Below are 18,723 nucleotides of genomic sequence, written 5' to 3' on the forward strand. Positions count from 1 at the left end.
AATTCCTTATCATTGAACATTTTGATTGTTCCCAAGTTTGCTGGGATTTTTTCCTCCTTCCAAGCTGCTAAGTTCATAAGTTTTGTTATTACAAACTAGGTTGTGGTGAATGTCCTTGTACCTCCGTCTTTTGGGGTGTTGTTACCAGTTTCCAAGTTGCCCTTTTGAAAGTTTGTTCACATCTATACTCAACTCTGCAGTTTCAACTCTGAATGTTATTTCAAAAAATCTTAGCAATTTTAGTAGGAGTACATACTCTTTCATTTAGTGAACATTCGTAGTGGTGATGAAGTTAGACTTTCTGTGTAAGTTGCCTGAATAATTTCCATTTGACCATCCAGAAGCTTCCCAGGTGTTTTCCCTATTTCCCGGGGCCTAATCACCCTTCCCTTGCTTTCCATGTTTTTCAGTTGCGCCAGTGGCCTGACTCATATACAAAGAAGTTTGAGCACAGAATCTACCCCATCACATTTTCTGTTGGAAACCCTCAGGAGTGGAAGAAATTGTTCAAACCCTGTGCTGCCCAGAGACTCTTTCTTCCGGTAGGAACACCTGTTTTTAATAAGATGTAACTTGCTCTTGGAAATAAGGTAAAATTAGCTGAGATGTGTGTAGACACATTTAACTGAACCGCTGAAAACGTGTGTCTCTTGGATTCTGGAGCTGATGCTCTAAGTCTGCAGCATGTAGAGAGGATCCCTGTGTTCTGGAGGTTGTCATACTGAAAGACGGAGGGACTGTGAGCATTCATATCCTGTCTTGGATCATTGGTCTTTGTGACTATGGCTCCATCATTTACTGGCCCCTGGGAACCTTGTTAAATCCCCCAACTTCACTAACTTCAGTTTTACCCATAGGCTTGGCACATAGCTGGCCCTCAATAAATATTAGCTTTGATTATTGTTATTTCTCTTATAACAATAACAACTACTAGTTATGGCCGTGCTAGGCTATCATTCCAAAAGGGCCCAGAATTTTGGTTTAGTCTTTTAGTTTAATTAATTTTTAAATTGCATGTTTTTGTTTCCTTTTTTAAAATATTGAGGCCAGCAAGGTGGCTCACACTTATAATCCCAGTACTTTGGGAGGCCAAGGCAGGCTGATGGCTTGAGCACAGGAGCTTGAGACCAGCCTGGGCAACATGGCGAAATCCCATCTCTACAAAAAATACAAAAATTAGGCGGGGGGCGGTGGTTCACGTTTATAATCCCAGCACTTTGCGAGGCCGAGGCGGGTGAATCACCTGAGGTCAGGAGTTCAAGACCAGCCTGGCCAACATGGTGAAACCCTGTCTCTACTAAAAATACAAAAATTAGCCAGGCGTGGTAGTGTGTGCCTGTAATCCCAGCTACTCAGGAGGCTGAGGCAAGAGAATCGCTTGAACCCAGGAGGCAGAGGTTACAGTGAGCCAAGATCATGCCACTGCACTCCAGGCTGGGCAACAAGAGTGAAACTCCATCTCAGGAAAAAAAAAAAAAATTAGCTGGGCATGGTGGCGCATGCCTGTAGTCCCAGTTACTTGGGAGGCTGAGGTGGGAGGATCATCTGAGCTCAAGAGGTTGAGGCTGCAGTGAGCCATGATCGCACCATCACACTCCAGCCTACGTGACAGAGTGAGACCCTGTCTCAAAAAAGTAAATAAATAAATACAATTTTAAAAATCAAATAATAAAAATAAAATATTAAGTAGAAAAAAGATATATCAAAAGTGAGAATAATATTATGCAGGGATGGCAACTTTGAACTGTCAGTTGCTGCTCTAAATTTTGTGAGGGATTCGTGCCTTCCATAGATATTTGTTGAGTGCCCATTAGGGTGCTGGGCCCTGGCTCAGTGATGGTGACATGGTAATAAGACAGCCGTGATCCTGTTTCCTTGAAGCTTGAGTCTAGTAGGGCCTTGAACAAACAATTCGAAGTATGACCAGTACTAAGAGGAGATAGTCTCATGGATGTATGTAACATGGGGTTCCATCCTGGTCTGAGAGAGATCATAGAAGGTTCTCTTGAGGCAGTGGGATATGTTTTTTTGTAGGGATGGAGTCTTGCTATATTGCTCAGGCTGATCTTGAACTCCTGCGCTTAAGTGATCCTCTCGCCTTGGCCTCCCAAAGTAGTAGGATTACAGGCATGAGCCACCATGCCTGCCCAGCAGTGGCATTTATGCAGAGACATGAATAAAGGAGAAGTAAGGGTTACTAGGTGACAAGGACCTTGGGGGTCATTAGAGAAAAGAGGGTTCCAGGCAGATGGAATATACAAAGGCCCTAGGGTGGGAAGGGCCATGTTTAAAAAAATAAAAGAAAGTCATTGTAACCAAAAAATAGAAAGTGAGATGAGAGTGAAGCAATCAGTAGAGACTGGAGCTTGCAGATCAGCAAGGCATCTAGAAGTGTCTGGTCTTTGTCTTTTTTTTTTTTTTTTTTTTTTTAGAGATAAGGTCACTCTTTGTTGCCCCTGCTAGAGTGCAGTGGTACATTCATGGCTCACTGCAGCCTCCAACTCCCGGGCTCAAGTGATCCTCCCACCTGAGCCTCACAAGTAGCTGGGACTACAGGTGTGAGCCACCATGCCTAGCTAATTTTTTTATTTTTTATTTTTTGTAGAGATGATGTCTTGCTATGTTGCCAGCCAGGTCACATACTCCTGGGCTCAAGCGGTCCTCCCGCCTTGACCTCCCACAGTGCTGGAATTACAGACGTGAGCCACAGCACCCAGCGCAGTCTTTTTCTTAAGGGCAGTGGGAAGCCATTGGATGATTTTTTGCAGCAAGTGGCATGTTCTAACTTGCGTTTTAAAGAAGACACTCTGGTTTATGGCAGCGTGGACAGGGTTGGTGAAGCCAGTTCACTAACTTGGCTTGGGCTTTGATGCTTGCCTTAGAGATGGATAATGGACCTGCCTGAAACAGAATTTACCAACCTTCCTGATTGGCTTGTTGTAAGAGTTGAAGGGGAAGTGATATGAAAAGGATTTTAGCAGGTTTTTTTTTTTTTTTTTTTTAACCTGAACAACTGTTAAGGTTGATCCTTTTGAAATTGCCAATATTCAACCATTAATGACCTACAAAAAAGGCAATTTCTTATGGCTCAACCTAAGGAATAAATGGCAGGATCATTTAGGGATAGAAAAGACAGGGAAAAGCATTTTTGGTAAATGGGTCAAATGAGTTTGATTTGGGACATATTTTGATTTTGAGGTGCCTGAGGATACTCAAGCAGAAGGAATCTTCACATCTATCGGTCTGGAAACCCTAATTGGAGAGTAGCACTTTTAGCATTTCCTACGCAGAGACCTGTGAGCAGAATGAACCCTGAATGAATTGCTGGCAGCAATGAGCTGCCCAAGCTCACTTGCTCATTACGTCATCTATTTTTCTTTTCTTTTCTTTCTTTTTTTTTTTTTTTGAGACGGAGTCTCACTCTGTCTCCCAGGCTGGAGTGCAGTGGCACAATCTTAGCTCACTGCAACCTCCGCCTCCTGGATTCAAACAATTCTCCTGCCTCAACCCCCCAAGTAGCTGGGATTTCGGTGCATACCACCATGACCCACTAATTTTTGTATTTTTAGTAGAGACAGGGTTTCACCATGTTGGTCAGGCTGATCTTGAACTCCTGACCTCAGGTGTTCCGCCCATCTTGGCCTCCCAAAGTGCTGGGATTACAGGCATGAGCCGGTGTGCCTGGCCACATCATCTGTTCTTCACATGTCACAGACTTTTATACATATGGTGAGATAGGATTAGTCACATAAAAACTGGGGTAGGAAAAGACTCCCTTCAATTGACATGAAAATCTCTAGGTTGGTGATATAAAAACTGATTACTCTTTGAGGTGAGAGAAAATGTTAGGTTTCTGTTTCTTGTCTCCATTTTTGCAAAAAATAAGTATTAGAAAACCAAAGGTAACGTTGGGAAATGGTCTTCCCATTCTATCCAAAATATTAGCTACCCAGTGCAACTACACTTGAATTTTTGTTGACCTTGAATTGTGACTTTATTACCATTATTTAAAAAAAAACAAATTCATCACCTAATGGCTTTAATTCTTTCCCAGCTAAGTAAGTGCTTGGTTTTGAATGACAAATGGGTGCTGGCATTCCCTATCTGCTTCTGATAATGGAAATGAGCCCTCTTTAAAAATAATAAAGAGAGATTGTGGTTGACAGGACATTTACCTTTTCCTAGTTGTATATCACAACAGCAGATTATGAACATGGCATTTTTGGGCATCAGTGAGATGTATTGATCTTGAGCGTAATTTGAAATAAAGTCTCGGTCGTGTTTTCCTTGGAATTCATCGCTACAAAAGCATATCGGGTGTGCTGCCTCAGGGGCACAGAGAAAATGGAGATCGTAAAGTGCAAACATTCTATCAGGCAATCAGTGGACTGAGGACCATGGTCCCACCCATTTTCCAAGAGGTTGTCATCTACCCAAAACTGCGGAAGAGACCCTCTCTCAACTAAGATTTTACTGTCTGAATAATATCAGAGCATAAGTCTTTGCAACTCAAACCTATTAGATTCTCAAGTGCAATTAGTGTGATTCAGATCCCACCAATTCAAAATTTATGAACTCCTAGAAATCAGTGGACATTGACTCCTCTCCTTCTGTGAATAATGGTCCTGTGGCATGGGACCATTATGAATGCAAACTAAACTGCAGATGGCTTGATTAAGCATTCTAAAATGCATATTTCTTTCAGGTAATTCAGAAGCTTAAAATATTTAAAACAATATGCCAATTACAAATAAATCAAATGTGTTCATTAAAATTGATTCTGGAATACTTTTCTCTTTTTTTCTTAGTAAAGGCCAGAAATCCTTTACATCTGTAGGAGTAATTGAGTTGTATGAATTCACATCACCTTTCCCCCAATTAATTGGAGGTAGTGAGATTTTATAATAGATCTGTACATTTTGCTACACGCTGTGCCTATTTAATTTTGAAGACTTCTCTCCTTAATAACTGTGGTCCTCTGGGAATCTTAGAGATAGGTAAAACATAACAAACATCACTGGATTGCAGAACCTTTAGAGACATTATTTGTAAGTGGCACCCAATATGGTAATTTGAGGTAGGGTAAGATTCTATCCATACCTTACCCAGGGAGAAATGTTTTTGTTTTTGTTTTTACCAAGTTTTAATAAGCTCCAAGCTTATAATAATGTCTGATGTATTTTTTTGCTCCCAACATTCACCATAGATATCTATATTTAAGGAAGGGGTTAGAGAGGGTCTCACTCTGTTGCCCAGGCTAGAGTGCAGTGGTGCAATCATGGATCACTGCAGTGTCAACCTCCCAGGCTCAAGTGATCCTCTCACCTAAGCCTCATGAGTAGCTGGGACCACAGGTACACACCACCATGCCCAGCTAATTTTTAAAATTTTTGTAGAGACAAGAGTCTCACCATGTTGCCCAGGCTGGTCTCAAACTCCTGGGCTCAAATGATCCTCCTTCCTAGGCCTCCTAAAGTGCTGGGATTATAGGTGTGAGCCACTGCGCCTGATCAAATTAATTATGGCTTCAACCAGGCTTGGTGGCTCACACCTGTAATCCCAGCATTTTGGGAGGCCGAGGTGTGCAGATCACAAGGTCAGGAGTTCAAGACCAGCCTGGCCAACATGGTGAAACCTTGTCTCTACTAAACATACAAAAATTAGCTGGGCGTGGTGGTGGGCACCTGTAATCCCAGCTGCTCAGGAGGCTGAGGCAGGAGAATCATTTGAACCTAGGAGGTGGAGGTTACGCTGAGCCAAGATCATGCCATTACATTCCAGCCTGGGCGACAGAGCGACACTCCCTCTCAAAAAAAAAAAAAAAAAAAGTGCTGGGATTACAGGTGTGAGCCACCGCTCACTTCCTATAGCTTTAACCTGTAAATGTATTCTTAAAGGTTAAATGTATTTAACCTGTAAATGTATTCTTACTCCATATTTCCAAGAAACTTGTCCCACTCCTTAATATTTCAAAGGACTACCATGCCAAATAAAGATAAATCTTAGATTATCTAGCTTTTAGATACTGTAGTGAAAACAACAACGTATAATCTTCTCTTTTCCACTTATGGCTTGTTAAAGAGACCCATAACTGGTTCCAATGTTTTGAAATCTGCATGCTTACCAATGATGTCTTCATGAGTTAGCTGTAGGCTAATGGAAAAGGGAGGCTTATCATACTTTTTAGAACTTTTTATAATTAAGGTCAGACCTTTATATTATTATTAATATTACATCTCAGTATTTGCAATTAACATTGAGACATCCTTGCAACAAATCCTTTGGATATTAACAAATATTGACACACATATAGGAATATATTAAAAATCCTTATTAAGGGGAACATCAATTAGAATCACCATAAATGATGTTTATACATTTCATCAAGCACCAAGAGGCCATAAATTATTTGGATGAGATTAGCTACCTAAATGATGACATGAAATGACCCTAGATACCAATTTTGTTGAACAAGCTTTCCACAGTACTTATCATTTACTCATACACTATTAAAAGTTTGACATTCGGGATATTAGCTACAACTCTTGGTTATATGTGAGAGAAACTCAACTCCAACTAGCAAAGAAGGAAATAAATTTATTGGCTTATCTAACTACAAAGTCCACACTGTAGGACTGATTCCAAGCACAGCTAGATCCAGAAGCTCACATAATGTCATCAGGACTCTGTCTCTCTCTTTCAGTCCCTTGCAAGGCTACTCCATAAGCATAATGATTGCTCAAAGCAGCCTGAAATCCAAATTCTAGCAGCTTAGCAACTATGGCAGAAAAAGAGCATGGCAAGGTAGCAACTTCCAAAATGGTGGCATTAGGAGTCCTGTGGTGGCTGGGTGCGGTGGCTCATGCCTGTAATCCCAAGACTTTGGGAGGCAGAGGTGGGCGGATCACGAGGTCAAGAGATCGAGACCATCCTGGCTAACATGGCGAAACCCCGTCTCTACTAAAAAAAAATACAAAAAAATTAGCTGGGCTTGGTGGCAAGCGCCTGTAGTTCCAGCTACTTGGGAGGCTGAGGCAGGAGAATGGTGTGAACCTGGGAGGTGGAGCTTGCAGTGAACAGAGACCGTGTGCCACTGCACTCCAGCCTGAGCAACAGAGCGCGACTCCGTCTCAAAGAAAAAAAGGAGCCCTGTGGAATTGCTCCCCAGTGAAACAAGCATAATTTGTGAAAATTATTTTTAAAGCAACTATCTAAATACTTTGGAAATTGTCCTAAGGACCTAGGCAAATGAAGGAACATTTATTCAAGAAAATCTACTAAAACTTGGTAAGAAGAGTGAGAATCTGTGACATTTGAACCACAGTCTCCCTCCTTCCCCCTTCCAGTTCAGTGTGATAAAAATTCACCTTCAGGTAGTTCATTCAAGAACACAGGGATTTCTCTCTCTCTCCAGCTCCCAGTTGAGGAATATGGTATCTCCTTGGGAGACTCAGGCCATCAGCATTTCTAATTGCTACTAGCTAACTATGTGTTGTAGAGCCTAAATTCCATGGAGGTGTGACCAGAAGCCAGGGTGCTTCTTAATTAAGAGGAGGCTTGCAGCTTCATGTGAACAGCAAGCTAAACCATAGGCCAGTTAGTTTATAAGGGAGAGCCAGAGGACAATGCAGGTAAAAAGTGCCCTCCTGGTGTCATAACAGACATCACAGACTGGCAAACATGGTGAAACTCTGTCTCTACTAAAAATAGAAAAATTAGCCAAGTGTGGTGGACTATGCCTGTAGTCCTAGCTACTCAGGAGGCTGAGGCAGGAGAATCACATGAACCCAGGAGGCAGAGGATATAGTGAGCCGAGATCTTGCCGTTGCACTCCAGTCTGGGTGACAGAGTGAGACTCTGTCTCAAAAAAAAAAAAAAAAAAAAAAGAAACAAATTAACAACATGAAAAAGAGTCATTAATTCCAGGAAAACAGGAAAATCACTTGTACAGAGAGGGAAAGTATTGCTACTCATTTTGTGGCTTCACTGGAAATAATGTTTGCATGGCCATCATAATACTGTATATTGGTCTAAATGATATTTTGATATAATTGTATTGGAGGATGGGAAGGTATATGTGTGGAGTTGGGAATTTGTGTGAAAGAGAGCTAAAACCTATTCTTCCAGCATAGGAAGTTAATAGATAAGGTATATTATTTAGAGACATGGAGGTATATACCTACAGAATAAATTTAAATAATTGGAATTGGTGGTTTTCTCTGGGAAGAAAATGTTGGAGAATATGGTGGAGGACATAGAGGAAGGTCCATTTTTACTTCTTTGTCCATATGTCTGCCTACCTATCTATGTATATTATTTACTAAGCTTTGGTTAACTATTTGACTATTCTGAGTTTCCCCTAATCGTGGGGAATAACCCACCAGTGATTCTTGAAACCCGTTTAGTGGATTATTATCAACTTTTTTAAAAAAAAACATGAAATAGAATAGAATGAATATGCATTACATTTAGTAAAAACAAGTATTATTTTTGACATTTCCATCTTATATATTTATGTATGCACAAACTGGAATTATGATGAAAATGCATTTTTTACTATGAGGTACAGTTGAAAATAGTTTAAGAAATGCTGCTTTAAAATATGTCTTCAGAGGCCAGGCGCAAGTGGCTCAAGCCTGTAATCCCAGCACTTTGGGAGGCCAAGATAGGTGGATCATAGGGTCAGGAAATCAAGACCATCCTGGCTAAGACGGTGAAACCCCGTCTCTACTAAAAAAATACAAATAACTAGCCAGGTGTGGTGGCGGGTGCCTATAGTCCCAGCTACTCGGGAGGCTGAGGCAGGAGAATGGCGTAAACCCGGGAGGCAGAGCTTGCAGTGAGCTGAGATCCGGCCACTGCACTCCAGCCTGGGTGACAGAGTGAGACTCCATCTCAAAAAAAAAAAAAAAAAAAAATGTCTTCAGGACATAACACTGAAAAAAGAGGAATGTATTGTAGGTGATCAATGACCACCCAATGCCTACTGCACTTAACCCAGGCTGCGATCTTTAGGTTTATGATTTCATTAACTCTTCCCAACTCTTTGAGGAATATGCTCATTTGCATCCTCTTTACAAATGAGGAAACTGGAATTGAGGAAAATTAAATCATTTTCCTGGGGTAAATCTTGGAGTCTGGATTGAAGCCCAAGATTCTCCTATAGAATAGTCATTCTGCCCTACTTCTTAGAATGTATTAGTGGCAGTGTTGTCTCCTCTACTTGTAGAAGACATTCCTAAAGTGTTCCCAAAATACCTCCGTAGGAAAATTCCCCTGAACCTTCCATTCTTTAACTGTTAAATGGGTAAAGAAAAAAGAAATAGAACATATGTCTTTGCTCAGACTTGCCAGTTTAGTGAGGTGTTTGTATTTATAATTGCTCCCCATCCCTGCTTTAGTTTTCCATATCCTACCATCTTCAAAGTTGGAATACTACACACTTTACTCATTTGTTTTATTTTTCGGCTTTTCTTAGGAGCATGTAAACCCTCTCAGGGCAAGGATCTTTAATCTTGGCCAGGCATGGTGGCTCATGCCTACAGTCTCAGCATTTTGGGAGGCAGAGGTGGGAGGATTGCTTGAGGCCAGGAGTTGGAGACTGGCCTGGGCAACACAGTGAGATCCTGTCTCCACAAATAATTAATTTAAAAAAAAGAAAAAAATGTAAAAGGTCCTTGATCTTCTGCACCTACAGTAATATCTGGTACATACTAACAGAAGGCACTTTGTAAAACTCTTTGGATGGATGAATGGGTGGAAGGAAAGATGGATGTATAGATGGATAGGGGGATGGACAATGGATGGAAAGACAGACAAATGGATGGATGGTCTTATGAAAAGGGCTTTAACCACTGCTTCAAAAAGTGAGAGAGAGGATTTAAAGATATAATACTTATAAAAGTGCCGAGCCCTGAACCCATTGTCTACTCAGTAAATGTTGGCTATATTAGAGGCTCCAATGTAAGAAAAGGGAAAAGCTTCTTTGAAAATCAGTCTAATTTCAGTGAAGAGCTACAGTTCCTTGTGATCCAATGATCCTGTTTTCAGCAACACATTCTCTGGGGAGGCACCATCTGACTAAGAAACTAGACTCTGCTTTAAATGACAGTTGCCATGGCTAACGGAATGTCTACAGCCAACAAGAAAAGATAGTGTGTGCTTGCTGGCTGGGATTGCAACACCTGATAAGAGGAGGAAGCAAGCCAAAAGCAAGCATGGAAGCAGATGGAAGATCTTAGAGAGCCATTATCTCAGAACATGCCGGAGAAACCAGATACTTTCAGTTACGCAAGGCCTGTGGAACACTCCCTGCATGCAGTTCTAACAGTTGGCCACACAGCTGAAATGATGAAATCAAAGACCAAACACAAGTTTAATGAGCCAGAACTTTAGAAGAACCGTCTTGAACAAAGCCGTCATTGATTCGCTCAACTCAGAAGCAATCAGAATCTTGTTTGCAAAGACTAAACTGATCAGAAGAGTCTACTTCATTGATTGGCGCATGCCTGAATGCAGCCATGACATTAGTACACCCTGCTCTTTGTTAGAACGTCACAAAAACGAATATGTAAGTTATATGTAATTCCACAAGGGGGCACAATAGAAACAAAAATAAAAATTGAAAGGCTTTAATTTTCTCCTGTGCCACCCCATTTTAAGGTAATAATTTAACAAAATGAACAATCTTAAAATCTCAGATTAAAACAGTGTGGAACACTACTTAATTAAGAATGCGTATTTAGTTTTCTACAGACTCCCAATTATATATATATTTTAAAACAGAAAAGAATATGACCAGCCTGGCCGACATGACGAAACCCCGTCTCTACTAAAAATACAAAAATTAGCCGGGTGTCGTGGCACCCAGCTACCTGGAAGGCTGAGGCAGGAGAATTGCTTGAACCCAGGAGGCAGAAGTTGCAGTGAGCCGAGATCACACCACTGCGCTCTAGCGTGGGCAACAGAGCAAGACTCTGTCCCAACAACAACAACAACACAAACAACAACAAACAGAAAAGAAAGCATTGTATAGCAAGATTATTTTCCAAATATTCATTATTCTCTCCACTATCTTAAACTATTTCAAGAATATCGAAGAGGATACTTGGGAATATGCAGCATCAAACAAAATGTTCTTTGTTGTCTGCATACATAAAATTAAAAGGAAGTATCCCAAAGTAGACAATTAGAAAGTATAGCTTGTATAGTGTGATTCTACTGGTAGTCCTTTCTTTTTTTTTTTTTTTTTTTGACATGGGTCTTAGTGTATTACCCAGGCTGAAGTGCAGTGGTGCTGTCATGGCTCACTGCAGCCTCAACCTCCCCAGGCTCAGGTGATTCTCTCACCTCAGCCTCCTGAGTAGCTGAGACTACAGGCATGCACCACCATACCCGGCTAATTTTTGTATTTTTTGTAGAGATGAGGTTTCACCATGTTGCCCAGGCTATTCTTGAACTCCTGGACTCAAGCAATCCACTCCACCTGCCTTGGCCTCCCAGAGTGCTAGGATTACAGAATTGAGCCACTGCACTTAGCCAGTATTTTTTAAATGCAAATAAATGGCCAGGTGCTGTGGCTCACGCCTTTAATCCCAGCTACTTGGGAGGCTGAGGCAGAAGGATTGCCTAAGCCCAGGAGGTGGAGGCTGCAATGAGCCATGATTGTGTCACTGTACTTCAGCCTGGGTGACAGAACAAGACCTTATCTCAAAAAAAAAATAAGTAAATAAAATGAAAATGCAAAAATATATGTGTGTGTGTGTTTATAAACATTTATACATACAACCATTTATTCAGTAATATTTGTTGAGCCTCAATTATGTGACTGGCCCTAGGAATAAGATATCCAAATATCCTAATCTCATGGAGCTTATATCCAAGTCAGAAAAGAATGACAAAAAATAAGTAAATTTGTTAATTTCAGGCAGTAATAAGAATTACAGAAAAAATAAAAGAGTTTTAAGAGTGATGGATTGATTAAGTTGAGATCTGACTTTCTGGCCATACAAAGACCCCAGGTACAATGCATAGGAACAGACTGGGATGATGTTCACTGTTAATGTTGGTTAATTCTGAAGAGAGAGGGGGTTGGTTATGGGGGTTTGGAGTGGTGGTGTGATGAGGACAGGGACAGGTTAAGAGCAACTTGAACTTACTCTGTTGATTGCTGAATTGTTTGTATGTTTTTACAACACATAAGCATGAATTTGTGTATTGTGGAATTCAGACAACTTCTGTTTTTTTTGTTTTATTTTGTTTTTGTTTTTGTTTTCTGAGACAGGGTCTCACTTTGTCACCCAGGCTAGAGTGCAGTGGTGCAGTCATGGCTCATTGCAGCCTCCACCTCCTGGGCTCAAGGGACCCTCCTGTCTCAGCCTCTCGAGTAGCTGGAATTACCCACACAAACTACCACGCCTGGCTGATGTTTAAATTTTTTGTAGAGATGGGATCTTTATGTTGCCCAGGCTATTCTTGAACTCCTGGCCTCGAGCAATACTCCCACCTCGGTCTCCCAAAGTGCTGGGATTATAGGCATGAGCCACCGCACTGGCCCAATTTTTAAAAATAGCAAACCAATCAGAAAGAGAAAAAAGACAAAAAGCATCAGAGCTTTACGTAATATATGCAAGCTATCTGTTCACATTTGCAAAGACAGTCACATGCACCAGAAGTACAGAGCCTTGAAGGTATAGGCCTTTTTCTGATCATGTGTTCTGGGTCTGCATGTATTTACAATTAAGACAAAAAATAAAGGTGGCAATGAATAGAGAAAAGGGTTATTGTATTGTCCTGTTTATTCATCTCCCTGCTACGTGTGTCTCTTTTCTCCTGTGTACCACTCCTGCGTTTTTGGTTTTTGAATGCTATTCTCATCAGATGGATTCTGGCCCAGAACCTTCCTAGAGTCCCTGTTGCAGAGTCAAGTCCAGACCTCTGGGCCTGGTGTTCAGGGCCTTTTGCATTCTGAGTTTATGTACTAACTTTCAGCACTATTCCAAGTCATGAATTTCCCATTCCAGCTGCTCTTGGTGTGTGTCACTCTTTCCCAGGTGCTGTGCAGGTTACCCTCTGCCATACTGTTGCCTGGAGACAATACCCTGGCCATTTGACTCCCCTACCTCCAGCCTCACTTATTAAAATCACACCTAGTTCTTCAAAACTTAGCCCAACACCCTAATAATCTAAGCTCAGAATTCTCTTCGCCTTTAACAAATTATTTCTCACAGACAGACACATACACACACACACACACACACACACACACACACACACACACACACACAGGCACAGTCCTGAGATCGGTGTCAATGTGGACTCATGTTTTTTTAAATAAATATATAGGTATAGATAAGTAGAGAAGTAATCAACACCTGTGAAAAAAGGAAAAGATAAAAATAATTAAAAGAAGTAATTATGGATAGGTATGTATACATGGGTTTGTATACATACATGTATTTGCTAGCTCTGTCCACTGTTAGGAGGCTAGAAGCAGTGACACCTGAGTAGCAGTGAACACACCTAGCCCGTAGATATTGGTTTCTGAATTCCATCCTCCAGAGGAACCAGGGCTCCCGGGAGAACTGTTCATTCCTGACTGAAGGCAGGGAAAATGCAAGATGCCCCTGGAGTTGACCTTCTGGTGCCAGAAAGTAAGGATGTGCTAAAAAATATTTTTTAATAATAAAAACAATTTTTAAAAGGAGGGGGTTCATATTGGAAGGGGACAGGAACCAATCTGAGAGAGCTCCCAATGACTTGAGCTGGAACAACTTGAGCCACAAAATAAATGATAGTATTTAATTATAACACTTAATTTTTCATAAGTCCATACTAATCTAAATAAATAACTGAATTTAAAAAATAAATACATAACTGAATAAATAAATAAATGGAGAAAAATCACACCTCTTCCTTATAGAAAATTCCAATTAATACATGTAAAAAGAATGAGGAAAATAGAAAATCACTGTTAGAACACCGTAGTAATAATTACTGCAGGTAAGATCTGTGAATGCTAAAATTAAGGAGTGAAAGTTTAACCAGAAACAGGATATTTGTATGATTTTAAAGTATCTCCTCCAAAATATTTAGTAAAGGAAAAGGGGAAATCCTCAGTTTACTGTGGAGAATATTGGCGACTCCACCTTTGCCAAGCAATCAAGACTGACATCACTTGGCCCAGTCAACATCGTATGCACCCAGGTGTGTTTCATCTCTGTTCTTCCCAGTAAAGCATAACCTCAATCTAAACATGAGAAAACATCAGACACCCAAATTGAGGGACTTTGTTCTAAATAACTGGCAGGTGCTCTTCAAAGCTGTCAAGGTTATGAAAAAACAAGGAAAGGCTGAGAAATTGTTACAGATTGGAGGAGACTAAGGATGTGACAAAGAAATTCAATGTTTGGATCTTGGAACTGAAAGAGGAGATTTGTGGAAAAACTGGTGACATCTGAGTAAGTTCTTTAGTTTAGTTAATAGTATTTATACTAGGGTTAATTTCTTAGATTTGATTACTGTTCTGTTGTTATGTGTAAGATGTTAACACAAGAGAAAGCTGGGTGAAGAATACATGGGAACTCTCTGAACTTTTTACACCTCTTCTGTAAATTTAAAATGATCTCACAATAAAAAATTTAAAACCACAGCCGGACGCGGTGGGTGAAAATCAGCACGGTCAAGCAACTTTGACAACACATTTTACCCAAAGAGGTGTGTGTTTGTGTGTATTTCAGGAACGATGGATGCTTCAAAAAGGAAAAGGGGGAAAAAGGAAGACAGGGACCTGATATAATTACAGAAATTAAGTATTATCTTGGAATAGCTTCTCAAAATGTATTTGGCTTAGGGAAGTGAAAATTTACAAAGATAAAAATAGGTGAATAAATACAATAGAGTACACATAAAGCAATGTTTATTTTAACTGAAAAAATGCAGTAATGGTATTTGTATTTCTCTTTTTCCTTTTTTTTTTTTTTTTGAGACACGGTCTCCCTCTGTTGCCCAGGCTGGAGTGCAGTGGCATGATCATGGCTCACTCTAGACTTGATCTCCTGGGCTCAAGTGATCCTCCCTCCTCAGCCTCCCAAGTGGCTGGGACCACAGGCATGTGTGACTACACCTGGCTCGCTCCTTCCTTCCTTCCTTCCTTCCTTCCTTCCTTCCTTCCTTCCTTCCTTCCTTCCTTCCGTCCGTCCTTCTTTCTTTCTTTCCTTTCTGAGACTGTCTGCCTCTGTTGCCCAGGCTGGAGTGCAGTGACACAGTCTCAGCTCACTGTAACCTCCAATTCCCAGGTTCAAGCAATTCTCTTGCCTCAGCCACCTGAGAGCTGGCATTACAGGCGTGTGCCACCACACCCAGCTAATTTTTGTATTTTTAGTGGAGATGGGGGTTTCACCATCTTGGCCAGGCTGGTCTTGAACTCCGGACCTCTAAAGATCCGCCTGCCTCAGCCTCCAAAATTGCTGGGAGTACAGGCATGAGCCACCACACCTAGCCCCAGCTCTTTGTTTTTTATGTATGTAGGTTTTTTATGTATATCTTTTCTTGGCACAAAAAGAGTGTTTCTCTTTTTCTTCTGAAACTGTTCTTTGCTCTTCTCTGTTTCCACCTCCTGCTTTAATCCTCTTTAATATTTCTTCTCTCTCCTGATTATCACCAGGATCATTTTCCAAAGGTTCCCTCTCTGAAATTCATTTCTGCTTGAATCTAAATGGCACCTTTGTCTTTGCTTCTGTTCCTTCCCTCCCCTAGCTCCCTTTGTGCCCTTTAGTTTGTAAGGCATTTTCGAAATGCATGAGAGGTAACGAAGTGGAATGATGTGTGAAGCTGCCTAGCTGTCTTGTCAAGAGAGGCCTAGAGGGTGATGTCCCAGGCCATGCAAGCAACAGCAGGATATTCCTGTGGTTGGCGTTGCAGTGGTTTTCCTTCATGAACTTGAGTCTTCTGCACTTCATTTGTTCACAGATCTTCTCATCACTCAGAACCTGTCCTTCTCGTCTACAATCAGCTTCGAAGCATATTTAAAATTACAGTGGTTATGAGCGAGCTCAACAGTTGAATTCCTTAGCTCATGTAAATATTTATTGGATGCCTAGCATATATTATGTCAGGCATGGGCCAGGCACACAGATTTTAAATGTTACCTAGATATGGAAGGTCCCAGCCCTCAAGGGGCTTCTATTCTAGTTGGAGGAGGCAAGCAACAAATGAGAAAATAATTTAACCAAAGGCCGCTGACTGTGAGACATGACGGAAGGAAGGAAGTCAGGTGGTATGATGAAGAGAAAATGGAAGGAAGGAAGGAGGAGCCCTCTGGGAAAGTCTTTCTAAGAAGGGATGAATCAGACCTGAGTGTTCAAGAATAACGAGTGAAATGCTCTGCCTGGCATTTGGGAAGCGTTTGGTGACACTTCACCAGCAGGTCTGGGAAGTTGCTTATCATGAACAGCAGGAGCTCCATGGGGCTTTACCTGCAGACTCGGGGAAAGAGGGCAGAATGCGCAGTGACTGCTAATTCACCTACATCAGCAGATATGATTTGGGAAGCATTAATTATCACATTAATCACAGTTTTAGTACTTTAGGCAATGATCAAAAACAGGATTTCACAAACCTAGAAACTGACTAAAGCATCAGGGGCAGTACATGTATTTCATAATCAATAAAGATGCCGTTTCTTTTGGCTGGGCATCGTGGCTCACACCTGTAATGCCAGCACTTTCGGAGGCCAAGGTGGGAGGATTGCTTGAGCTCAGGAGTTAGAGATCAATCTGGGCAACATAGAGAGACCTTGTCTCTACAAAAAAAAAAAAAAAAAATTAAATTAGCTAGGCGTGGTGATACGTGCCTGCGGTCCCAGCTACTCGAGAGGATGAGATGGGAGTGTCACTTGAGCCCAGGAAGTTGAGGCTGCAGTGAGCCATGATTGTGACAGTGCATTCCAGCCTGGATGACAGAGCAAGACCGTGTCTGGGGAAAAAAAAAAAAAAAAGATGTCATTTTTAAGTGCATTTGAGGGCTTTATCATCTTCATGAACTTAGGAAATGAAGTGAGAGAGAAGACATCCCAGTCGTAGAGAAGATTCCAGAAGGCATGTCTTAGTTCAGGTTGCAAGAACACAAGACCTTTTTTTTTTTAAGTTGGGTAGCTTATAAACAACAGAAATTCACTTCTCAGTTCCAGGGGCTGGGAAGTCTAAGATCAAGGCACCAAAAGATTGATTCAGCATCTGTCTGGTGAGGGCCTGCTTCCTGATTCATAGATGGTGCCTTCTCACTGTGTCCTCATGTGGTGGAAGGGGTGAGAGAGCTCTCTGAGGCCTCTTTTATAAGGGCGCTGATCCTATTCGTGAGGGCTCCTCTTAATACCATCTCCTTGTGGGTTAGGATTTCAACACGTGAACTTGGGGGAAACATAAACACTTAGTCCATGATAAGATGATTCCTTTGTTAAATTAGAAATCTATAGCTTTAGTTTTGTTTTTGTTTGTTTGAGAGGCAAGTCTCCATCTGTTGCCCAGGCCTCTGTACAGTGGTGTGATCATAGCTCCCTGCAGCCTCAAACTCCGGGGCTCAACCGATCCTCCCACTTCAGCCTCCCAGGTAGCTAGGGCTACGGGTGCACACTACCACACCCAGCTACTTTATTATTATTATTGTTACTATTGTTATTATTATTATTATTGCAGAGATGAGGCCTTGCTACATTGCCCGGGCTGTTTTCAAACTCCTGGTTCAAGCAATCTTCCCACCTCCAGCTCCCAAAGTGCCCGGCCAGCCACCACACCTGGCCTATTGTTTCAATTTTGTGTTTTCTGTTTTCTTTCTGACAGAGGGGACTTAAATGTTTGTTTCTATCTAAGCAAAGACTTAAGAGTATCTCAGATAGAGGAGACCCTGGCTGTAGTCGGGGAGAGAATTAGGAGCTCATTGGCTTCCTATTAGGATTATTTAGCTTTCTACCCTCTGCTGATTTTGACAGTAGTAGAGCGATAATGAAAGGTGTAAGGCCCTGGAGCCAAAAAAAACAAAAAACAAAAAACAAACTGGATTGTGCCATGCGGTGGAGGAACACTGGTGACAGCAGACTAAGTTGGAGAGGTAGACAGAGCATGTATATCCTGTGGAGCCCTTCACAGACTATGGTACAGGTGTGACTATTTGAAATACAGTGAAGGCCAGGGGCAGTGGCTCACATCTGTAATCCCAGCCTTTTGGGAGGCGGAAATGGGTGGATCACTTGAGGTCAGGAGTTCTAGACCAGCCTGGCCAACATGGTGAAACCCCACCTCTACTAAAAATGCAAAAAAATAGCCAAGCATGGTAGCGGGCACCTGTGTTCCCAACTACGGGAAGCTGAGGCAGGAGAATCACTTGAACCTGGGAGGTGGAGGTTGCAGTGAGCCAAGGTCATGCCATTGCACTCCAGCCTGGGCGACAGGAACAAAACTCTGTCTTCAAAAAAAAAAGAAATGCAGTGAAAGGCCTTGCAGGGGTTAGAGGGTGAAAGTAGGGTGATCTACTGTAGGTTTTTGCTTTTGTTTCAAAGCCCTCTGGATGTTTTGTAATGATATAAGGATCAACCCATCAGGAAGGCGTAACCGTCTCAAATGAGTGTACGCCTCATAACAAAGCTTCCGGTTCCACGAAGAAAAACATTCCTAGACAAATAGAGAAAAAGATAAATCCACAGAGTTGGAGAGTCCAACATTCCGCTTT

General features: G+C 41.5%; 1 protein-coding gene across 5 annotated transcripts in view; it reads left to right on the plus strand.

Moving 5' to 3' along the window:
- GXYLT2 (glucoside xylosyltransferase 2) overlaps nucleotides 1–18,723 on the plus strand; it is a 79,784-nt gene that overhangs the window by 33,879 nt on the left and 27,182 nt on the right. For 4 of the 5 annotated variants that reach the window (XR_012431359.1, XM_005547621.5, XM_045385876.2 and 1 more), the window contains exon 3: nucleotides 411–542. The exons of the other annotated variant lie outside the window; for it this stretch is intronic. Coding sequence is in view for 3 of the 4 variants with exons in the window: in XM_005547621.5 (XP_005547678.3) it covers nucleotides 411–542 (132 nt within the window). In the remaining variant the exon portion in view is untranslated. The remainder of the gene's footprint in view (nucleotides 1–410; nucleotides 543–18,723) is intronic. 5 annotated transcript variants of the gene reach the window in all.

The sequence above is a fragment of the Macaca fascicularis genome, chromosome 2 (genome assembly GCF_037993035.2).
Source record: "Macaca fascicularis isolate 582-1 chromosome 2, T2T-MFA8v1.1".
Lineage (NCBI taxonomy): Eukaryota > Metazoa > Chordata > Mammalia > Primates > Cercopithecidae > Macaca > Macaca fascicularis.